The sequence below is a fragment of the Elephas maximus genome, chromosome 4 (assembly GCF_024166365.1).
Source record: "Elephas maximus indicus isolate mEleMax1 chromosome 4, mEleMax1 primary haplotype, whole genome shotgun sequence".
Lineage (NCBI taxonomy): Eukaryota > Metazoa > Chordata > Mammalia > Proboscidea > Elephantidae > Elephas > Elephas maximus.
Window position 1 is genome coordinate 58,830,637 of NC_064822.1, and position 23,918 is coordinate 58,854,554.

The following is a 23,918-nucleotide window of genomic DNA, read 5'->3' on the forward strand; positions in this document are numbered from 1 at the left end:
GTGGAAGGCTGCGCTAGCACTACCTCCCACGGAGGCTGGGCGAGACGCAAGCAGGCCGCTTACTCTAGGCCAAGCTGAATGGAAAGGAAGATTCAACTCCAGGGAGGGGAGCTGCCCCAGGATGGGCCCAAAGATGGCCGGTCCCCACCGTTTCTCCAGAATTAACATAGGTTTTCTTCTATTGGCTTTTCCATACTCTGTGCCTGGATCCTGGCAGCCCACTGATTCCAGAAGGGGGTTGTTCTGACGCCACACTCCCATCCTGGGTTTCACCTTCTTAGGATCTCTGCAGACCAGGCCTAGGATGGCATTTCACATGGGCAGGGTGAAGGGAGAGCCTGGCAGCCTGGGGCGGTGTGCCATCATCTGTCAGGAAGGACCAGACTTCTCCCGATGAAACTGGAAAGACAGGAAAAGGAAGTGAGCAACTAGATCTCCAGACTGCAGCAGGAGGAGGCCCTCAGGGGAGGGGAAAGCCAGGACTCACCTTGCGCAAAGCAGCAAAAGCAGGGCCAAAGGTGGCTTTGACCTCCACTCGATCTCGGATCCAGGCTGGTAGCTTTGCCAGGGTAGGCGGGCGGGCATACCGCTGGTCCAGGAGAACAATGCTGGCAAAATCCTTTTGGTGCCTGATGGCCCTGCCTGGTGGGGGCAGAGATCACGGCTCTGAGTTAAACCTGCCTCCTTCAGGTACATTTCTACTACGTCTCCCTCCTCATCCTCAGCCCTCAGATCAGAGATGGTAGGTAAAATCCTGTCACCTCATTGTCCAGCCATCCATCATAACTCCAAATAGCCAGACAGAGCCCCAGGCTTACCTACAGATTGGTTGACAGCCTTCATGCACAGATTCTCCACCAAAGCCTTCCCGGGGGGGGCCTGACCCGGGGTTCTGGGCTGGGAAGGGTGAAGGAGAGGGCCTGTCAGGACCGTTTCTTGTCTCCTGCCACTTTCCCAGTTCTCCCTGAGAAAACGGCACTGCCAGGCTTCTAACCAACAGACCAGCAGACTTCAGGGGCCCAACACCAGCACTGATGTAGTAGGTGACATCACAGAGAAGACCAAGAGGGTACGGAGGTGCTTTCTGTCCAAGCTATCTCGGCCCCAGCAGTAGCAGAGACCTGCCCCCTGGCTTCTCGTTCCTGTCCTCTGGGGTGCCAGGGGTACTCACAAGGGTCTGATCCAGGTAGGCCATCTTCTCTTGCAGCTCCGGAGACTTAATGTTGGGGTAAGGCATGCCCACCATGACCACACACCTGGGTGGAGGCACACGTGAACAGACAGGCCTTCAAGGCCTCACCTGCTGTGTTCTACCACCCCTTCCACAGTCCTCTCGCTGTGCTCGCAGCTCTGCCTCTCCCACGCTGTACCTGCCACCTGAGAGGCGTGTTCTCAGCCAAGGGATCCAGGCTAGGCTAACGAAGTGAACCCGGCCTAACCCCCGACCTGGCCTCAAAGGGGCAAATCCAGAGTTGCTGCAACACTTCCCCACCCAGCTGACTGGCCCAGAGCAGGCAGCCTGGGGCAGGCTCTGCAGATGGCAGCAGCTTGCAGGCAGGACCAGGGGTGAGAAGGGGACCACTACTTACCGGCCTAGGTTGTCAGAAAAGTTGATCCCCTCACTCATCTTTCCTCCGACCACAGAGAGGAGCAGGGCCCCGGTCATCGTGCCTGCTGCCTGGCCACAGCACTGCAGAGATACCCAGCCCCCGAGTTGCCGAGCTAAAGCTTAGATGCCACTCAAAATATTTTTAGCTGCCAGCCTCCTATGTTCTCCGGACCCAAGGCCTCAGAGTTTTAGCTCTCACCTTAATGCACTTGGAATATTCCATCAGTACCTGCTCCACCTGGTTTGCTCTCTTGGGTTCCTGAAATATCTAGAGATAAACAGGTATTATTTCCCAAGAAAGGCTTCAGAATGCCTGGATGTCGGATCTGCTCTAGGCCTTTTCTTTCCCAGACTAAGGACGGGAGAGCCTCACGGTCAGAGGGGACTTGGACTCCTCTGGACCAGCAGAGGATTCAGAAGTGGTGGGGATAAGGAACGAGGAGAAGGCCCTGCACAGGAGGCCACAGCACTCTATTTGATGAGCATGAGAAATCCAGGTAAGGAACTCTGGGTGCCACTGTCCTTACAAGTGAAGGTCTAGCTGAAGGGCCACTCACCTTTTTCTTGACAGCCAGGCGGACCAGCAGGCCACTCTGTTCCCAGCGGGCATAGACCTGGCGCAGGTACTCATAGGAGGGGAAGAAACACACCACCCCTCCAGGTACCACGTTGCACAGGTTACAGAGAATGCGGCCTGTCTCATCCATCTATGAAGGAAGACAAGGAGCCCCTCCAGAAAGCCATGCCGAAGCCTCACTCCAGAAAGGCTTCCTAACCTCAGGGCGGAGTACAGAGACCCCGGGGTAACTCGGGCAGAGGGAGGAATATGGGAGGGTGGCTCCCCTGGGTGGGAATTACAGACTGCCATGTGCCACCCTCCCTACCAATCACACCCAAACGGTGCTTCTGGTGACGACACCATTTAACACACACATTGCAATGCTAGGACAACAGAGAGAAAACTTCCTATTGGTGTGCCCCGGAATCTCCCTACTCCAGCTCCCAACGTCCTGATGGGCAACTGGGGCTTAAGCATCATCAGTGACAAACCAGGCCCCTAAGACCCCAGACCCACATCCGTCTCCAGGGCAGAAGCTGTACAACCAAATGGCAAGAGAGCCAAAGCAAATGGGCTGCTTTCTCATGTGCTCTGACTTAAACAGATGCCTGGAGATTTAAGGAAACCTCATGCAGCACCCTAAGGGGTAAGGAAGGCTGAGATCTTCCTTGAGAAACATCTAGACAGGCATTCATCCTGTGCTGGCTCAGAGATGGAGGCCCCCAGTGCTGGCTTCCCCGACTGCCCCCACCCCAGGAACCTCTCGTGCCCTAACACAGGCCTGCAGTAAGGCAAGCTGCCTGGTACTAACCATCTGAGGCAGCTCCCTTTTCTGGTATGTGAACTCCAGCTGCTGGTTGGAGGGCCCGCTGCAGATGATGAGGGGTAGGATATTGTCTGGAGGGATCACGTGACCTGGTGAGACCCAGTGAGGGGCTGAGCACTGGAGGCCCAAAATGTTCTGCAAGGTGGATTCCAAAAAGGGCACCTCCCCAGCCCGGTCTCCCAGACTGGGAAAAGCAATTTATATCACTTATCCACCCTCCCCATTTCCAAAGTAAAACTGGGCAGTGCTCAAACCTCTCCCGCGTAACTGGAGCAAGAACAGAAGCATGAGAGCACAGGGATAAATGAGTTCATGAGAAAGCTGGCGGAGGACCATGCACAGTCTCAGCCCTTTGGGCCTGAGAACAGAGTGTGGATACACTGTGACGAGGGAGCCAGGCTTCTGGTCTATGACGTGAATACCCTGCTTGTTCCACCCTGGACGTGGAGACTCACCACAAGAGAACTCCACCACACGCTCAGCTCCAACCCCAGCACAGGCCAGCAGCTGCTCCCGGAAGTCAGACACCTGCAGAGTACAACGTCAGGGCTCTGTGCCCTCCCAGAGGCCCAGGAGAAGGGGCCTGAGGACTGAGCAGATGGGGGGCTTGACAGGGAGGGGAAGACTGAAGTCTGGGCTAGGAAGCAGCAAGTAAATACAAAGTCATCAAAGAAAAGACTGAACCCAGGGTCGACAAAAAGGGAAAAGAGCAAACTCTAAAACCGAAAACAAACTGCAACAAAAGGGCCTACTTATCTATCAAATCAACATCAGCACCCCGGGAAAAGCCCAACTTAAGTGACTTTACATCCTTAGTGACCACATATATAGGATATAGTCTTAAGGGCAAAAAACAAATACAAAAAAACGAAATTTCAGTCACTAGTTTTACTAGTAGTAGTTTTACTGTTTGAAATAATATTCGTATTATAATTCTAAAACTACTCTAAGTAGATTACACAGTAGAGGAATAATATAAGAAGAAACCAAAACGTTCTACTTAAGAGACAATACAAAGTCACATAAGCCTATTTTTCGATTCTGATTTAGAAATATCAGCATGAACTCCTGATTTCTGAAACCACACTTCCTAGATCTGTCTACTGAAATGGCCTGTAAACAATAACCCAGGAGCAGTACGAACACTCCAGCATCCAATTCTTGGTTTCTAAGCATCATTTTTCACTAAAAGGAATCAGGGCTCCTTGAGAAATGAGTGACTCCAGATGGTGGGCAAATAAAGCATGAGGTAAGCCTGGGACATCTTGCTCTGCCAGGAAGCAGGAGAGTGTCAGAGACTAAGGGGGCCACCTCAGAGGACCAGAAGGCGGGTGACGGGTTCCCACTGGCCAGGTTCGAGACAGTCTGAGCAGCCAAAACAATTATCAACTGTGAATCAATTTAATACGCTGAATGAATAGAAACCCACACAGCCTTTCAGCCAGTAAGTCCTGTTCCAGGAAGCATCCTAAGGAAATAACTGCTGTGCAGAGATTTGGTTACATGTATCACAGCATTGTTTAATATACAGAAAAACCAGAAATAGCCTAAACAGCTAACAAAAGAGGAGTGGTGATATGAAATGTAATATATTCACATAACAGAATACAGCACGGCCAGAGTGTGGCAGAATAAACAAACACTCGCTGACAAGGAAAAATGTTTATGACATTCTGTTGCTGAGTGAAAAAGCAAGTTATAACAACAGAATGCAGAGATAATACCATTTTTTGTTTTACTTTGAAAATATGGATGCATGTGTAAAAATGATGCACAGAAAAACTATGATATACACCAAAACCAATCTTTGGCTGGTGGAATTATCAGCTTTTTGTTTCTTTCTCTTCTGTTTTTGCTTATCTCTGCTTTCCACAACGAAAATGTTAATACTCTTCTAAAAAACATACATTGAAGTTTCAATTTATAAAAAAGGTTGACATTTCTGTGGTGGATGCAGGAAGGGAATGGCATGAAGGCACCTAACTGAGAGTCTGACACTACAGAACGGCTTTGTCTGGCTACAGAAATATGGGAGCAGTGGTGGTCTCCACACCTCCATGCTACCCCCACCATCTAAAAGGCATAAGCAGGGAGACAGTGCAGCGGTGCCATCTAGTGGACACCGTGTGACCTGCTCAAGCAGACCCTTTTCTGGTTTGGGGGCCCACAGGACAGATGGCGTCTGGTGTCCTCACCGGCTGCATGGTGCCCCCCGCAATGACCACTGCCCGGCATTCCTTCACCACCTGGGTAAAGTGCACAGCTGGATTCAGGAGCAAGAATTTCAGGCTGCTCTGACTGAGGCTGCCTGAAAAAAGGACAGAGAAACAACAGCTCCATGGAGCACGAGGGCAGACTCAGCAGATACTTCCATCAGTCTGGGACAAAAGGCATCTCCAGGTGGGTCCAAGTATGAGACAAAAGGCCTATCACTTTCTTTCGAAATTAAATCCCATTTAATCTCCAGGACAACCATCTGAAGTAGACATTATTATTGCCTCCATTTTCACATGAACAAACTGAGGTTCATCGAGGGTCCAGATCACACAGCTTGCAAGCGAGAGAGCCAAGACACAAACCAAAGCCCACCAAACTCCAGAGCCCACAACCTTAGCCACCAGGCAACATGGCTTCTTAGTAACCTTGCCTGAGAGGACCTGCTACCCAGCCCCTGTGCCCTGCCTCCCACCACCTCCCTCACCTGCCCCAGGTCTTAGTAGGCCAGCTATCTCCACCCCATTTTTTCCTCTGAACCCAGGGAGGTGCCAGGAGAAGCAAAAGATCCTTTCGGGGTTTGGCTCCTTGGCTCTAGGTTGATTCTTTCTTTGGAACCAAGCCTGGCCAGGAAAGCATCTGATTACCTTGGCGGCTCAGGATGACCCTGCCGTCCTGGTTGGCTGTGGTGAGAGCCGCAAGGAAGCCTTCGACGTGCATCAGGGGAGACGCAGGCCGCGGAGCCCTGGCCTCACCCTCCTCCGCAGGAGCTGAAGGAGCTGCTACAGAGCAGAGGAAGAGAGTCTGGGACCAAGGACGAGGAGGAGAACCTCCCAGGGGTTGGGCTAAAGTCACTCTCCAGGAAAGACGGTCCACGTGTGAGGAGTGAAGGCCCCTGTCCAGGGCCTGCTGCCCAGCCCTTCCATCCTGACTCACCCTCGGTCACCCCAGGCTGCAGGCTCTGCAGGAAGTGCTGAAACCCAGTCAGTTTGGGGTGCTCCCTGGAAGGGGGAAGGACCACTCCGTATCGTTCCGTGAAGCCAAAGAGCTGGGTTGGGACGAGAGCAAGCGACAAGGAGGAGTGAGAGCAGCAGTCCTGGGAGCAGCCAGTGGCTTCACCAGGCCCAGGCCACCTGCAACTCACTCCCACCCCAGTCACGGCCCCCCTTCCCACCCCCCGGAAAGCTGCTATGCACTGAGGAGAATGAAGACAAAGTGACTATAGCTTCCCAAGGGTACGAGAGAAAGGCACTGTGCGGGCGGCCAGCAGGGTGGCTGCCAGATCCTCCCACAGCCCACTAGAAAGGGGAGCGCACCTTTCTGCTGACCATGCTCTTTTCACAGTACCGCTGCACCTGCAAAACCAAACCCAGCTATGGACGCGTGTAAGATGTGATCAAGCTGTAATCTAAATACAAAAAAAAAAAGGCAATCATCTTCCAACACCCCAGGAAGCAGGGTTCACTGGCAACTCCTGCAGAGCCCAAAGCCGTATTTGGGTCGACCAACTCAATCTCCTTCCTGAAGGCCTCTTCTGTGACCACCACACACAACATGGTGCTCTCCCAGAAGGGTGGCTGCAGAGCCTCACACAGCTGCTGCCTCCTCACAAACCTGTCTCTACAGGCCCACAGCCTCTTAAGATGCTCCATACAAGTTACATTTCCTCTGCATCTTTCAAGGTGATAGCATCTAAGCCAGGCCTTGAAAAATCAAGAGTTTAAAAAAAAGAAAAGGAAAACCCTACGAGCAAAGGTATAAAAGGGGTAAAGCTTAGGCTTCTTCAGGGAAAGTCTGGGGTGTAATTTAGTTGGAGCCTCCAAGTGTAGCTTGGAGCCAGACCTTAGCTTAGAATGACAAGATGACTTGGAAGCCTTTTAGGATTTCTGAAGAGTGTCATCCTCCAGTTAAGATTCACTAGATGGTATTTTGTAAACTACATTGGAAGGGGGAAAAGAATGAAATGGAGAAGGCCAAAGAAAGGCAAGAGGGAAAGTGCCTGGCCTGGAGTAGCAACTGTGGAAATGAAAAGGGCAAGAGCTTTGTCAGGATGAGGTGGCTGACTCACGGACACAAAGCGGAGAAGGGAATCAAGGATGACTTATACTTCCAGCCTGTGTGATGTGGGTCACGGCAGTGATAGGGGCCAAAATGGGGAATTCGGGGGGAAAGCTGGTTTGAAGAAAACAGCAAAGGCAGAATATAAGAGTCCCCGCTACAAGCCAGGACAGCTAAGTTCACACATGGGCTCCGCCATCCGCCGCATGTTGCTCCTGTGTGACCCTGTGCATGTGATTTTCCTAGGGTAACCTCTCTAAGCACGTCCTACTGGGGAGTTACAGATCCTAGCACACTGCTTCGAACATAGCAAGTGCTCCATCAATAGAGGCAGCTATTTTTATTCATTTAGAATCACTACAGTGATCATGACGGTGGCTGTGGCCAGGCTGGGAGACGGCTACATATGCAAGACTGGAGAAAGCAGAGATCTGAGGCTGCAATAAAGCCCCCAGCTGAATCGGGAAGATGAGAAGGGCCCAGAGGGCAGCCCTAGCCATGCTCTCACCCACCTTGGCCCTGACAGCTGGGGGCCTGGGCCACCCCCACCAATCTTAACTTCCTGCTTCTGTCAAAAGCCCAGGAGAAAGATGGTGCCAGACGAAAGATGTAGTAAGGTGACGAGAACCTGGGAGCTTCTACTGTGGGGCTCTAGTGGCACAGTGGTTAAGAGCTCAGGCTGCTAACCAAAAGGCTGGCAGTTCAAATCCACTAGCTGCTCCTTGCACACCCTATGGGGAAGTTCCACTCTGTTCTATGTGGTTGCTATGAGTCAGGATCGGCTCAACAGCAATAGGTTTAGGTATAAAGAAAGGCACCCTTTCTCACCAATATTGTAACCCTTTAGCCGTTTTACATAGAGACTGAAGCCTACTCTTCCTTTCTGACACACTGCTCTGTGTAAGGGCTGAGCAACTACATTGATATGTTTTAGATCCTCAGACCTTAAGCTGCTTGAGGGCAGAGGAATTTAATTCCTTTCACAGTCTTAAAATGGTATTCTGCCCACAGGTGGCAACAGGAATAGGAAAATTTCATCTGCTAACAAAAAAAGGAAGCCTCTACCTTGAACAGGTTGATGTTGTCGATCTGGCTCTGAAAGAGAAAGTCGTTGATGGTCTTCAGTTCCGTCCCTGAGGGTAAATAAACGGAGGCCCTTGGCACCCTCACTCTCCAGACCCCGGCTTCCAGGTCCCAAAGTTAAGCTGGGAGGGCTCAGATCAGCTCTGGCCTGCTCAGGGTAACCCTCTTACCTGTCTGTGAGAGGCTCTGTGTATTGGGGTTTTGCTTAATGTTCCCTAAAAAAGAGCATTCCCACATGTCAGGATGGTGGTCCTCTAGTCCCCAGCCACAAAAAACCTCCTCTTCCCCTGTCTTCTCACTTTACACAGAGCTCACCAAGTAAGAGCATTTAGATTTGAGCAGGTGTTTGTTTTGTTTTGCCATTTATAGCAGCCAAGAACCCACTGAGAGGGTAGAAGGTCCCGGACAGCCTCCCAAGTCTGATCGTTTATGCATGGAGCCCAAAGCCCTATGCTTTTCTTCTTTCACACTTCCTCCCAGGACGGGGGGATGGAGTGACCACCCATCTCATGCAGGGGCATGGGGGCACACAGCAGGTGCCCTGCTGCCTGGTGAGCCAGTGGCAAAAGCAGAGACGGAAGGGAGAAGCACCTGTATGAGACACAATCTCGCCAGACAAACGTCCCACTGGCTTTCCAGAACTTCGGCCCCTATAAAAGCCTTGAAAGGGCTTAGCATGTAATAAAGGAAAGGGTTTGCAAAACACAATCATGCAAAAAACATGGGATCTGGAAGCAGAAGAGTCTAGTCTCACATCTTAGCTCATGGACCCCACAGGCAGGTCACCCCTCTGCTCTGAGCTTTAGTTTACTTGTCTGTCAAGTGAGGATCAACACACCTATGCTGGTTTCCTAACAGTGCAAATGAAACTGCGTGTGTTAAAGTGCTCTAAAACACCAAAGCACTACATCTATTACACTAAGTACTATTTATATACAGCATGATATAAGATATTATATTATCACTGCCACCTGTGGAGTAGGGTCCGGTAAAGAGAAGACTCAGAACAGGGTCAAGAAATTAGGATTCGAAACAAAGATTTAAGGTCAGACAACTAATCTATGAAAAGTGAGAACTTCCTACATCAATGACGAAGACCGTCCTCAAGGACAGACAACATGCAATATCCTGACTGGCGACCAGAAAACAGACCAGCGAGCCCAGCAGGCCAGACATTCAGACCGGGATGGTGCTCTCCTACCTCCCAGCACAGCCACAAACTTCTCCAACAAATACAGGATCTGCTTGATGTACATCAGGTTCTTGGCCTTCAAACGCTTCCTGAGAAAAAGCCAGCGGACATCAAGTGGTAGGACTTCCGCAGCAACGTCCCCTCCAACTGCCCCAAGCTGAGCCCTGTCTGGCTGGTGCCTTTCAAGTTGGGTCACCAGCTACAAATACTCTCCCAGAAAAAGGCTGGCCATGGCCCAAGGCCTTCAAACTCAGTGGTTCTGTCCCAAGCAGCCTCGGCCTCTGTGGGTGAGCACCATGATTAACCCAAGGGAGGTACAGCGTGTTGGTCCGCTCTACCCTCATTCTGGGCCAGAGCCCGTGACCTAAGCGCTTTCTCTGAGAGGAGCTGAGACTGAGGGGTGCAGTGGCTCAGTGGAATTTTCCCTTCCACCTCCAGAGACGTCTCACCTATATCGTTCCATATACTGGAGCAGCTGGGAATGGGCCTGGCAGAGCTGGGGAGAAAACAGAGAGGTGAGACTGTATCCCTGGCTCTGGACGAGCAGCTAGAGCTGTGCCAGTGACACCTGAGACTACACCTAGAAATGCCAGCCCAGGGCACAAAGGGATAACCACAGTGAGTCTGAGTTTTAAAAGCCCTTAGGCTAGTGGGAGCTAAGAGAGAAGGTAGGTTCTGCTGAAGGGCCCACTTTGGTGCAGGAAAAAAGGCAAGACGCTGAATCTCTCCAATCATGAATCCCCTGCTAGTTTTTCCTGGGTTCTGCTGAGAGTGATGAAGTCAAGTAACGATGACATCCCGATCAGGAGACATGGTGGGGTGTCAGTGGCCTTCAGGTCAGAAACCAGTGGTCAAATCAGGCTCCACACTTATTTGCTGTGTGACTTTATGAAACTGCTTAAGCCTCTGTGACTGAGTGGTCAATGTAAAAACAGTAGTACCACCCCCACCACAGAGTTCGTGTGAGGACTAGAGATTACCACGTACAGTGCCTGGTGTATAAGAAATAATAAATAAATGGTACCATTCAGAAATCCTGGGCATCCCTCAATTACATGCTCTCAAAGCAGTATCAACAACGACAGCACCTAGACATGAGGGCTCCTGCTTCCTCCATCTCATCCACCTGGCTAGTAGCATCCTGGGCTAAAGGGACTCAGGCAGATAAATGCAGGTGAAGAGCAAGGAAATAAGCCACCTTGCTTGAGCTGGGTCCCCACCATTCTACGATTTGCTAGAAAGTCACAGTCAGCCTCTGAAAAGGCCACTGCCTTGGTCAGTGCACCTTCTCCCAAACCGCTCTCCAGGGGAATCCGGGTCCTTAGAGCAACGATCTCTGTCCCTCTGCCCTGTGGCTGGCCCTGGCCCAGGGAGGGAGAGGCTGACCCACCTGGGAACCGCTGAGCTCCGTGCTGTGGATGCTGGTGATGGCGTCAATCAGGTTGTGCGCCTCATCAATGATGACCACCTGGCCCTGCAGCCGGACGCCCGCTGCCTGCCGCGTGGCCGCGTGCAGCAGCATCTGGTAAGGCAGCACCACCAGCTGCAGGAGGAGACAGCAGCACCCTGAGCAGGCGGCACTCCCCCACAGCAAACCTGTCTGTCTAGTCTAAGTTCCTGACGTGAACTGTTTCACTTCCCAGCTGGAAGATGTGTAGGTATATTTAAGAGAGAAAGCTACAGCATCGTACTGTGCTTTTAGCAACAGGCCCTTTTATGGAACATCAAATAGATGAAACAGGTAAAAGCAGAGCTCCTGATTGAACTGGGACGGGATGCGTAGGGGGGAGGAGAGTAGAACCCTTTCTGCTTGGCCTCATTTATGCCCCCAAAGTACCAATTACCCACCCAAAGCATCCAAGGCTCCTCGAACACTGAAAACTACTGAGTACCAGGAAGCACCCTGGGTTCTGGTCCTGAATCCAGCACTTCTCAGCTATGTGACTCTGGGAAAGTCACTTCATCTCTCTGAGCCTCAGTTACCTCAACTGCAAAATAAGACTTGATAAACTCTTTTATCAAGTGAGGGTTAAGGGATGGGAAGGTAATGAAAATACAAGCACCCTGTAAATTTTTAGGCGCTATGTTGTTATGAGGAGCCCTGGTGGTGCAGTGGTTAAGACCTTGAGTGCTAACCAAAAGGTCAGCAGTTCGAATCCACCAGCCGCTCCTTAGAAACCCTACAGGGCAGTTCTACTCTGACCTATAGGGTTGCTATGAGTCAGAATTAACTCAATGGCAATGGGTTTCGATTTTGGTTTTATGTTGTCATAAAGATTTTTCAGCTAAATGAACACAGATAAACAAAATGAAAATCCAGAAAATTAGAAACTTAAGGCCCAGGCTTTAATACTTACTTGCTGTGAGAAAACTGACAAATTGCTTCACTTTTCTGGGCCCCAGTTCTCATGTGTATAATATAGATAATATCTGCCTTAACTATTTCAGTGGGATAAATGAAGTAAAAAGCACTTTAAAAATTCAAGATCGTAAAACTTTCAGGATTGTGTAAACTTTCAACAAAAACACAATAAAATATTATTAAAAAAAAAAACAAAAAAACTTTCAAGACACTTCATGGTATTTGTACGTAAGTGTCCACAGCACTAAACTGCTCTGTGGCAAATAGGCCACAGGGGCGGAAGGCTCCCTGTATTCATCTGCAAGTGTCCACAGTCACATGGTTCAGGGCAGCACACTGATGGGTACTTACCTGCCGTGTAAAATTATTACCAGCATATTCCCCTCCATCTTTAAAACCTACTTAAATCTCTTCTTGATTACAGTGACTTCTGCAAGAGTGAGCTCCTGTTTCCAAAAGTCACTCAAATCAAGGAAGGAGAAAAAGTTTAAGCATGCCCAGCATAACAATGAGATACCTCTGGATCTATCAAATGGGCTACCTTCTCTCTCTCTCTTTAAAGGCGATACTCAATATGGCAAGTCTAAAGACGACAGTACTCACCTATGCTGTAGGCAAGTGTGTAAGCTGGGACAACTGTTCTGGAAAGCAGTGTGGAAATACACCTACATTCTGGAGCTCCCTTTCTGCATTCACTCACTGTGGTGTCACCTGGGATGCACACTCCTCCTGGTTCCTATCTGCTGTCCCCCAGTGAAGCCAATGGGCCCTGAAGCTATGAGCCACCAAGGGATCCCTGGGCCTGCTCCGACCCTATTTACAAGGAGAGCAACACGTTCCCTGCAGTGTGCAGTGCCCTGATTAGCCTAGCCACAGTGGGGGGCACCTCCTGACAAATGAGAAATTCCCTCGTGCCCCAAACCACTGTTAGAGCCAAGAGCTACCCCCCAGCCTTCCAAAAGCCTCACCTGGGCTGCAGGAATGGCAAATCGGCTCCCGTAATAGGGACAGGCCCGTGCCTCCTTCCCCATGGCCACCAGCTGCTCAATGTCTTTCACCTCCACGAGAACCTCATCCCGGAGGAGCTGCATCTGCTCATAGTTATAGAAGGGGCAGGCAGCCTGGCCTTCCTGCCTTCTTCGCTTTGGCTTCTCTTCCTCTGCTTCGCTCTTCTTTTCTGAAAGTGGTACAGGTACGAGGGAAGCAAAGGCAGAAAGAACAGAAAATGAGTGTGGGGTTGGGTTTTGTATTGACAAGAAGAATTTCCACAGGGTGGGGGCTATAAAACCCTTCCAAGTACTGCTTACTGCGGTCTCATTATAGCATTCTGGTGTCTCACATTGTGTGCTCTAGAAAATCATCTCAAAGCCAGGGTTTTGGATTAGACTGCCCCAGAATGTAAGACTGCTTTTTCCCAAGGGGAGGGTCTTTGAGGAAGCAATCAGGGGTCTGCTCTACCATTATTTTTATTTAAGATATTGTTTTTATTTCCCATGTCTCTGGTCCAACCCCAAGAGGGTTTTTTGGTCACTTCCAGCCCACCACATTCTCTTCCCCAGCACGGCCCCAAGGCCTCGAGACCACCTGGAGGCTCTCCTTTACAGCTTAGGGTGATGGTGTACCGTGCTTGCTTCTCTGCATCTCCATACAGCGGTCATTGACGAGCTGCACGGAGCCCAGATTTTTCACGTCTTCGTTTACACAAAGGTTCTAGGAGACAGGGACGAAAGGAGGAGTCAAAGAAGTGGTGCTGGCTAACTGAAATGGGAGCAGCCCACCTGGCCCCTGCCCACTCCACCCTCCTCTGACCCTCCCACTGCTCTGCATGCCTCACACCTATCTTCTTTCTACAACCTGGAAAGGAAAACAAAGGCACAGGGAAGCGAAGCAGCTTGCCAGTTAAGGCAGCATGCTGGGACATGGGCTGAGACACCCGGCTTCTATTTACCTGCCGAGAGCCGAGTGAGACAAGTCGGGTGTCCTTGCCAAAGGGGCTCTTCTGTACCTCGTGCACAAACTGGGCCAGCTGGGAGTGTGTCCGACTGCAGTAATAAATCTGGTCAGAAGAAGAGAGGGGATTTCAAAGTGGAGACTAGAACATTCCAAAGCATTCTCTGCACATCAAGAAATGCTGTCGCCTAAGAGGCTGAGGGACTGGGGCAAGTGGCCCTAAATATCAAACCTCATCTAACAAGGGGCCCACGGGTTCCTCAACTCATCCCCAGCTCTTGAAGTTCAAGGAAATATCCACAAAGTGTAACTGCATTAGTCACACTCAGTCTAGAACCCGGCTGCTTCTGAGGGCAAGGTAATCTTAGGAAGGTCTGTGGTCCCTAAGTGGTGGTCCTTAACACGGCAATAATACCTAACATTCTGGAGAGAACGTGTGTGGGGAAGGACTGTTTCATACACACTCCCCAGAGGGCTGGCTCTGAGGGTGGGCAACAGTAAAACAGGAGGAGGCCGAGCTGAATACTCTCTCTCTACTCCTGAGATTTAGAAGAGTGAGAAGAGGAAAACAGAAAAGGTGGGGGCGGGGGGGGGGAACGTTACTTTCAACAGAGGAAAAAAAAATCTTGAATGAAACCAAATATCTTTAAATTTGATAAGTGTCAGAACCCTCCATACCTTAGAGAACTCCATGCCAATGAAAATACGAAGGAGAAAAAGAAAGCAAATGTGCCATCAGAGGTCTAAAGGGCGGAGCACTCTTGCTTTGTTCCCCACCCACAACGTCCACCCCCACCCAATGAAGAGAGAGGCCATTGAGTTTTAGATCCAGAATGACTGTCTTTGATGCCCTGGGGCACAGAAGCCCAGGTGATCCTCCCAGGAGAAGTCTCTGAGGGCACCCAGTCCAGCCCACCGGGTGAATGACTAAAGACCAGGGTTTGGCTCTGGGCAGTCACAGGGTCCAAAGGGTTGGAAGCCTTCACTGACAAGAATGCCAAGTAGCTGGCAGGACTCCTGCACTCTCCCCAGGCGTGGAGAGCCCTGGGCCTGGGATCAATCATAGGAAAGTATCCAAGGACACGCGTCTTACCTTGGTTACATGTTCCTCCTCGAAGTCATCTTCATCCTCATCAATTCTGAAAGAGAGAAACACACACACACAGAAAACATTCTTCCCTCAGCAAGTTTAGGTCAAATCAGAAAACATTACTGACCACAGACCACGTGCTGGTATTTAGCCGTGGACATTCAATAATAAACAAGTAAGATGTAGCCCCTTTCCTCAGAAGCTATTGGAACTGAGGGTTGAGCTCCGAGCCTGGAAAGAGACAGACACATCCCAGCAACAAGGTTCTGCCTAAGCAGCAGGTGCTCACGTGTCCAGAGAGCACATACTACCAGGCAAAAACCAACCCTACCTTTCCACTGCTACTCAGGCCTGCTGAACACAGGAAATGGGCGGGAACAGAGAAAGGAACTGGGCATCCCCAACCCAAGTCTTATGCTAGAAGCCTAGGCTGATGTTTGACTCTTCTCAGTCTCTGAAACTACTCTCCTCTTACCACCACCTCCAACAAACTGGACTACTCTCAGTAGAACCAGCTCTGTTATCCCCTCAGGGCCTTTGGACATGCTGTCCTCCTTGCCTGAAATGCTCTCTCCCCTCACCTAGCCAACTCCTAATTAACTCTGAAATCTGAGCTTGAACATCACAGAAGCCTTCCTGGACCTCTCCTGGCAGGTTCAGCTGCCCTGTGACACACTCCCAGGACATCCTGTACTGATCCTTGTAACACCTATCTCATTCACAATCACTTAGTCTGTCTCCCCTGCCACTGCCAGGCTGGGATGTCCACAGGGCAGGGACAGCACCTGCCTTGTTTCTGCTGATTCCCCAGGGGCTTCCCAGAGCCTAGCGCACAGCAGGGACTCTGTGCATATCTCCTGAATGAAGCCACAACCCACCACCTGAGTAACACCTACTGTCACAGATGGCCAGACTGGCCTTTTCTCAGTCCTCACTTTGCCCATTCTAGTAATGAACTAAAAGCCCATCAACAATGGGGCGCTGGGAGGGCAGTCAAGCCTGCATGACATGGCTTCAAGTTTAGCCATCACTGTGAGTCCAGGCTCCTCGGAAAACCTTTTACAAGTCTACTCTACCTACAGGAGCATCATATCAAAAAAATAAAAATATTTTTTTATTCACCTAAATATTCAATTACAAATAAAGCAGAAATGCTAATTGCCTTGGGCTATTAGGAGAATTATTTATAAGGTTGGCTTCACTTTGTTGCTCTGATATTCACAAACCCCACTCAATTTCTGTATCTTGTCCCCAAGAGGTTGCAAGGGAGAAATAAGAAAAAGAAGAGTGATAAAGCCATCTTGAAGGGAGGTGGAAAAGGGTGTATGGACCACACACTGCTCGTTTGTACAGCACCCGCCCAAGGCTGACGCATAAAGCAACGTGTGTGTTTCACCCACCAAACAGGCCAGCATTGTCCTTCCCCTCTAGGGGCCCTGGGAAGTGCTTTAATGAAGGAGGATGAGGAAGCAGGTAACTCTGAGAGGATGAAAAATGCTAACGAGGCAGAAACCTACACAAATGTGGACCGACTGTATCTTCTAGCAAGTTTAAAGCAGAAAACAGGAGAAAACAGTGTAACCTTCCAGCACCCCCACAGTTGCATGGGGCTTGCAGGCCATGCTCAGGATCTTGACTGTTACTGAGAGGACTGAAGGTGAAATGTTCAAAAGCTGTTAAGGAGATGGGGTCTAACCAGAAGTTCTTAGACCTTTTGGGGGCATTGGTCACAGACCCTCTCTTACCAGAAAAATGCACCTAAACATGAAATTTTGCAAAGAATTTCATGAGGGTCACAGCCTATCCATGTATTCTTGGCTTTGACACTTTGGTGTTTTCTGAAATTCTTGGCTGGAATTCCATGACGAGATTGAAAATAACTAGTGTTTGTTCATTCAATAAACTTTTATTGAGCACCCCTCTATGCCAAACACGAAGTCAGCTCCGGGAATATAAAAATTAAGATGTGGTTCCTATAGTATTTCACCAGGTGGTCAAGGTAAACATCGAGTTGTAATTCATATTGATAGTCTGTGTCTTTGATATGATGTGACAAGAACAGCACTTTAACCTCTGTGGTCTTCCTCCCAAAAAAACATATCCCGAGTCTAATCCTAAGAACACCAGACAAATTCCAACAGAAGGACATTCTATGAGATACCTGACCAGTACTTTTCAGAACTGTCAAGGTAGTGAAAAACAAGGCAAGTCTGAGAAACTATCATATTTAAGAGGAGACTAAAGAGACATAATGACAAAATGTAATGTGGTAACCTGGATGGATTACTTGCAAAGAAAAAGTAAATTATAGATAAAAACTAATAAAACCGGAATAAAGGTGAAGAAAAAAAAAATGCGGTTCCTGTCCTGAAGAAACTCGCGGCCTAGTGATGGGGAAGAGAAGTCAATCAACCAACTAACACACAACATGGAGTGGGAGCAGAAGAGAGTGAGGCTGATGGCCTGAGGCCACTGAAGACCTTTTCACAGAGACGACATCTGAGCTGGGTCTTAAAGGAGGCGAAGACGTCTGCCAACGCAGGATGGAGGCGTGTCAAGGACAGATGGAAGAACGGGGGAAGGCCTGCCCATGTAAGCAAAGCTAGAGCAGCTGGGACATTGGGAGTCTGAGCAAAGTGGCAGAGAGGGAGAGAGAGGGTGCGTGGGGGCAGCTGCGAAGGAGCACGGATTTACCTTTTGGTTCTAGGCAGTGGAGTTCCCCCTCAGACAGACAGGGTGAGCGCAGTGGGACATGCGCCCAGAGTCACCTCAGAAGAGCAGGAAAGACCTCTTCCACACAGAGCGCCTAAGAGGCATGAATCTCTAGGAACGCTCCTGCCTTTGGGGAAGAGCTGCTGAACTCTAAAGAGCTACCTTTCCTATGCACACATCAGATCACATCACTCTGCCTAAAACCTTCCAACAGCCTCCCGCTGCACAAGAACCACATCTGACGAGGTCAGAGGACACTGGCACCTGCTTTGCCTCTGGCCTCTTGTCTCTCTCATTCACTCTCTGCTCCAGCACCTGGGCCTTCTCTGTCCTTTGAGCACACCTGCTCCTGTGTCCAAACCACTCCTTCCAGGGCACTCCGACTAGAACTCTCTTCTCCCGGGGTCTTCCTGTGGCTCTTCCTTATCTGCAGGTCTCAGCTCACATGTGCCTACTTAAAGGGTCTTTCCTGACCTCTCCACCTACCGCTGCAACCCCACCCCCAACCCACTTTACCTGTTTCATTTTTCTCATAGGTAAACAAATTCAAATAAATGCCACTTGCTTTCACATTTTTTGTCATTCTCCTGCTACAAAAATGTAAGCTCTGAGGGCAGGGGCCATGGCTGCCTTATTCATCTCTATATTCATGGCATCTGGGATGGCGCCACACCTACAACAGACACTCAAAAGGTATTTGAGAAATTAAAGCATGAATGAAAAAGGAGGCTCTCATAAAGGGCAGTGTGGTCTAGAAATGGCTCGTTACTTTCAGTATTTTCTAGTTCACATGTAGGTTATAAAGTGGAGACCTAAATACCTGGACCAATGGAAGCTTAAGGTTTTTGAAAAGAAAAACTTGGGCTAAAGAAGCCTTGAAGGACCCTAGGTGGCACAAATGGTTTACTCTTGGCCACTAACTGAAAGATAGGCAGTTCAAATCCATCCAGCACCGCTGCAGAAGAAAAGCTCAGCAATCTTCTTCCATAAAGATTACAGCCAAGAAAACCCTACAGTGTAGGTCACTGGGAGTTGGCATGGACTTGACAGCAACAGGTTTGGTTTGGTTTGAAGGGTATCGTGATGGTGTATGCTGTAAACCTTACACTAAGTAGCCTGGCAGTAAAAAGCATCACGAGATCTAGAGCCAGACTGGCTAGGTTCAAGTCCCAGCTCCCCACCTCACTAGCTTTGTGGCCTTGGCCAAACTACATCGCCTCACTGTGCTGCAGCTTCCTCGTCTGTAAAGTGGGGATACAAACGTGACTGCCATCACTGAGCTGCTGAGGATACTGAGCTAACGTGTGAAGCGTGTAAACAGTGCCTGGCCTGGAGTTAAAGGCTGCCTCTCACTGTCGCCATCGCTTATGCACCCTCAGAGGGCCGTGGCATACAGAAAGGTTAGCACTGGGGCAGATGGCTGATATCCCATCCTGTCAGATACCCTATAAGGTGACAAAGCCTCTCTTGGGCATGAGGGAAACAGCTGCCTTCCTGGGTGCCCCCCAGAGGCTTGGGGCACAGGTGTGGGGTGAAGGAGAAACAGCTGTCTTACCCACTAGCTGCTCTTTTCTCTTCGTCACTCTCATATTCGGCCAGGACCAGCTCCTCCTCCCCAGATTCTAGCTGCTCAGTCTCTGCTCCTGCTGCCAGCATCTCCCTGCTGAGGCGGAGGAGACTCTCCATTTCTTCTTCTTCCTGTCTCTGGAGGGGAGTAACAGAGGTGGAAGGAGAAAGAAATCTCAGACCTGGTGCCCCACCTCCTCACAGACTCAGCCTCCAGTGTGGCCGTCCCCAAGGACACACACACACACCCAACCTCTCACACATGCCTCACGTTCCCTGGAGAAGGAACTAATCTCCAGTGTCAATGCCTCAGCTCAAGCTGCCCACTTATGGATGAGGAGAACTTAGCCGGCGGAGGTCAGTGAAAGGAGACGGAGGCCCTGGTTACAAAGAAGCTACACATCGAGCCCCTGAGCAGCCTGATGATGCCGGGCCCCTCTGGGAGATGACACTCACCACGCGCTTGGCTGCGTACTTGAGCTGTGCGTTATGACGGAGCTGTTGGAGGCGTTCTTCTCGCTTCTTCCTCCTGACCCGCTCCTCCTAAAGGGTGAAGCAGCCGTAAAGAAAATACCTGCAGGAAGCCCAAAGCCTCTTCACGCAGGACAGCTCTCCCTTCCTGGCCGACACCCAAGGTTGCTCCAGTGTCCCCTTCCAGGCCGTGAGCCTCTCCTGGTCCCAACCTCGCTGTCCACTGCAGGAAGTCTGTATTCTGCCTCCCAAAGCCACGTACTCTCAATCAAATTCATTTCTTGAGTTTGCAGTTACTGAGCCATGTTGCCTGTGGCAATGGTTGGGTTCATTCCCCAGGATGGTAATTGATGGGAACTGCCAACCCCTTGTCTAGAGAGGGCCTGTTTGAACATCCAGTTCAAAAAAGATAGCAAGGGGGCAGTATCATCCACTCAAGAAAGTTGACAGGAGAGGTAAGAGATGCTGATAAGTCAAAGAACCCGTGGTATCTAAATCCTGGAATCAACTTGAACTAATCATTTCAGCCCTGTTTCCTAGCTCATTCCCACTTCTTGTTACCCCAGATACTCACCTTGAGTCGGTCCACCAGGTCCCTTTCTTCCTTCTTCTGCACAAACTGAGTAACCCAGTCAGGCTCTCCTGCAGGCCTCACTGTATCTGGTGTCACTTGGCAGGAGGATGAGAGAGATGGGGGCTGGGCCTTTCCATCACTTAAGTGAACAGTTCCAGTTTCAAGGAGACGCGCCTCTTCCTGACGCTTCTTCTGTTCAAAGTCACGAAGCCAGGAGAGGGCTCCACAAATAAGGCTCAAAGATTTTCCCTACAGGAAGAAAAACTTTTCTGAAATAAAGGACAATACAAAGGTTCCCAAATGACCTTTTCCCACTTTAAAAAAGCCTTCACAGAAGGTCTGGCTTTAAATGCTAGAGGATGCTCTAAGACCAGCCCGAAAAAGAAAGGAATTAGCAAGAGGAGGCAATAAAAATAGGAAGAAGGAAGAAATAACAATTAGGCCTAAAATGCAGGAAAGAGCTTCCCTGTTTGCAATAATTATACAGCTCACTCTCCCTAAAATAATTTAAAGTGGTTTATCACATTACATATGCATATAGCAAGTTAACATAATTGGAAGAAGATAAGAAATTAGGCAAACAGCACCCAAAGGAATTAAGGCCCCAAAAATGCATAGCATGGAACCCCATATACTTGCTAAGGGGGTGGGGGCCACAAATTTGACCCTAAGCTTTAATAGGACCAATGTTCAGACAGAACATGATCAGTCAGAGGAGTCAGTGTGAAAACTTTTTTAAAAACGTAAACCAATTGCTCTGGAGAACACAACACTTGATTTAAAGGCTGGAACGAAACTTCCCAGTGTGTCCTTGTAGAGAGGAGACAGCAGTGAGTTTCCCAAGGCTGCTGCTTCTGGTGTCCAGAGAGAGTCTCCGTGCAGGTGAGTTCCTGTGGGACCAACACCCTCCGGTCCAGGTAGTCAGCTCTCTGGGATCTGGGTGGATCCCAGGGTACCAAGAGAGGAGTTCTGGACCTCACCCAGGACCAAATGAACCGTAGGTAGAATGGTGTGTGTATGTGTTTAGGGAAACAGCCGAGCACAGTGGTTAAAGCCATCGGCTCTGAGGCCAGGCTGCCTGGGTCAAACAGTGGTACTTCCACTTACCAGCTCTGTGGGCAGACGCTTGTTTCCACATGTGGGAAAAATAAGCATAGTCTCTTCCTCACAGAGCTATTGCAAGCATTACATTACATACTCAAAGGTTAATACCTATACTAGGATTAAAAGAACATCTACCCCGGAAACCCATAAATAACCAGTTGGAGTTAGCTACTATTTTGCTATTACTAACCAATAATAATAAAGTTATTATCCCTGGATGAGGGTCCATAGCTTTCATCAGATTCTTGAAAGGCCCTGTGATAAAATGGCAATTCTGAAGAACAAATGGATTACCTATCTTCAGAAAAGCCCCTGCACATACTAGTCTCACAGCTTTTAAGAGATCCTGGATGGCAGGGTTGCAGACAACACTTCCCAGCAGGACCTGGGGGCAGCTGTTCCGCGCTGCCTGTGAAGGCGGAAACCATCCGCTAAGCTGTCACCAGGCTAGGGGCAGGGGAGACATCCCCCTGTAACAACAGCCCAGGGACAGATGCCTGGTTAGAGAGCCAGTGCCCTTCACTTGGAAGTGAACTGAGGGACTTCCTGAGGGTATGGTCAAGGTTCTCTTCCAGAAATAAGTGTAAGTACACTCTAACACAAAGACAAAAAGGATAACTAAGGCCTGAACAGTTCTATGTACAGAAATTGGTGGAAACATAGCATAGGGCTGAAGACAAAGGGATTAACTGAAATTCTTCCAAAGAATAGTTGTATCCCTCTAGGTTATAGTCCCCACTCCTTGAAAAAGACGGGAAGTTTAAACTCTGAGGAAGCTAAGCCAGAGGGTGCTCTGGAGACAAACTAAAAGCAGGGCATTTAGTGAAAGACTACTCACCTCAAGCCCCTACCCCTCACCCCCATCACCTCCAAGAACACTGGCTGCCAGGCGTGTACCCACTAGGCAAGGCTTTAGAGGAGGTTCTTCGCAGAAACTGAACTCCAGGGAAACTCCTACAGATATTGACAACTGGAGCCCTCAGCAAAGAAGCCAGCCCACGAGTCCACAAGCCACTGACCTTTCAGTCAGCCCTTTAGTGGTTTATTCTTAAATACCAGCAGACAGCCAAGGATCATCAGACATTTGAGGAAAGCCTCTGTCTTAGTTATCTAGTGCTGCTATAACAGAAATGCCACAAGTGGATGGCTCTAAAAAAGAGAAATTTATTCTCTCACAGTCCAAGAGACTAGAAGTCCATATTCAGGGTGCCAGTTCCAGGGGAAGGCTTTCTTTCTCTCTCAGCTCTGGAAGAAGGTCCTTGTCATTAATCTTCTCCTGGTCTAGGAGCTTTTCAGTGCAGGGACCTCAGGTAGAAAGGACACATTCTGCTCCTGGCACTACTTTCTTGGTGGTATGAGATCCTCCTGTCTCTCTGCTCACTTCTCTCTTTTATATCTCAAAAGACACTGACTTAAGACACAACCTAATCTTGTAGGTTGAGTCCTATCTCATTAATATACCTGCCTCTAATTCTGCCTCATTAACATCACAAAGGTAGGATCTGTAATACGTAGGAAAATCACATCAGATGACAAAATGGTAGACAGCCACACAATATGGGAATCATGGCCTAGCCAAGTTGACACATATTTTGGGGGGACACAACTCAATCCATGACAGCCTCCTAAAAAAACATTAAAATTTAAACGGGAAAAAAAGAACCTGAAAGAAACAGAGACAATGTTGCGGGGGGGGATGGAGGGGTGACTCCAAAATACTATCATTGATGCTGATATTGTCAGACGGGTAAGAGAAGATAATATTTCTATGAAACAAGAACACAATGCTATAAAAAAGACCAGAACATAAGAATAAGCTCTTGAATATGAAAGACAGCACAGCACATATAAACTGAATAGCAAGATTGGACAATAAAGTCAAAGAAATTTCCAGAAAGTAGAATTTAAAACAAAAACAAAAGCAAGCTAGAGGTGTTAAGGGAGCCCAAAGAGATAGACAATTAGAAGAAAAGATAATTGCAGGATAAACCAGGAGGTCCAAAGCCAAATGAACAGGAGGACCAGAAAGAAAACGCAAGGACAAATATTACCCAATATAAGAAGATTTCTCAGAACTGAAAGTTATAGGTCCCCAAACTGAAAGGGCCCATCAAGTACCCAACACAAGGAATTAAACACACCTCATCATGCCCATCATCACGCAGTTTCAGAACACAAACGACAAAGGGGAGATCTTGAAAACTTTTGCGGTGAGGGGCGGCGGTCCACAAAGGACCGAGAGGCAGACTTCCTTGGACTTCTCACCAGCAGTAATGGAAGCTGGAGGATACACAGTGCGACTGTAAGGGAAAATTATCTTCAAGCTCGAATTCTCTATCTGGCCAAACCACCAATACCAATCAAGTGATACAGGCAGAATAAACACATTTCAAAATTTACCCCCATACAACCCTTCTCAGGAATGTGTTCTAACAAAACAAAGGAGTGAACCGAAGAGGAGGAAGATATGGAATCTAGGAAACAGAGAATCCAACACAGGAAAACTAAGAAAAAAATATACAACAGCATGGAGGAACCCCCAAAAGAT

The 23,918-nt window shown here is 49.2% G+C and overlaps 1 protein-coding gene across 4 annotated transcripts in view; it reads right to left on the reverse strand.

Annotated features, from left to right (window-relative positions):
* Positions 1-187: 187 nt before the first annotated feature.
* Positions 188-23,918, reverse strand: part of DDX11 (DEAD/H-box helicase 11) — a 31,862-nt gene continuing 8,131 nt past the window's right edge. Inside the window, exons 3-27 of one of the 4 annotated variants that reach the window (XM_049882167.1) lie at positions 20,267-20,515; positions 19,678-19,764; positions 19,211-19,359; positions 14,947-14,992; positions 13,852-13,959; positions 13,526-13,613; positions 12,872-13,080; positions 10,932-11,084; positions 9,991-10,037; positions 9,551-9,630; positions 8,520-8,564; positions 8,332-8,399; positions 6,525-6,563; positions 6,145-6,256; positions 5,856-5,990; positions 5,190-5,302; positions 3,450-3,522; positions 2,980-3,083; positions 2,167-2,316; positions 1,809-1,877; positions 1,590-1,690; positions 1,172-1,256; positions 819-892; positions 488-642; positions 188-399 (exon numbers count right to left, since the gene is read on the reverse strand). In XM_049882167.1, coding sequence (XP_049738124.1) covers positions 278-399; positions 488-642; positions 819-892; positions 1,172-1,256; positions 1,590-1,690; positions 1,809-1,877; positions 2,167-2,316; positions 2,980-3,083; positions 3,450-3,522; positions 5,190-5,302; positions 5,856-5,990; positions 6,145-6,256; positions 6,525-6,563; positions 8,332-8,399; positions 8,520-8,564; positions 9,551-9,630; positions 9,991-10,037; positions 10,932-11,084; positions 12,872-13,080; positions 13,526-13,613; positions 13,852-13,959; positions 14,947-14,992; positions 19,211-19,359; positions 19,678-19,764; positions 20,267-20,515 — 2,661 coding nt within the window. In that variant the 3' untranslated portion in view covers positions 188-277. Of the gene's footprint in view, positions 400-487; positions 643-818; positions 898-1,171; positions 1,378-1,589; positions 1,691-1,808; positions 1,878-2,166; positions 2,317-2,979; positions 3,084-3,449; positions 3,523-5,189; positions 5,303-5,855; positions 5,991-6,144; positions 6,257-6,524; positions 6,564-8,331; positions 8,400-8,519; positions 8,565-9,550; positions 9,631-9,990; positions 10,038-10,931; positions 11,085-12,871; positions 13,081-13,525; positions 13,614-13,851; positions 13,960-14,946; positions 14,993-19,210; positions 19,360-19,677; positions 19,765-20,266; positions 20,516-23,918 lie in introns of those variants that run through there. The other 3 variants (XM_049882169.1, XM_049882168.1, XM_049882170.1) reach the window with 3 other exon arrangements.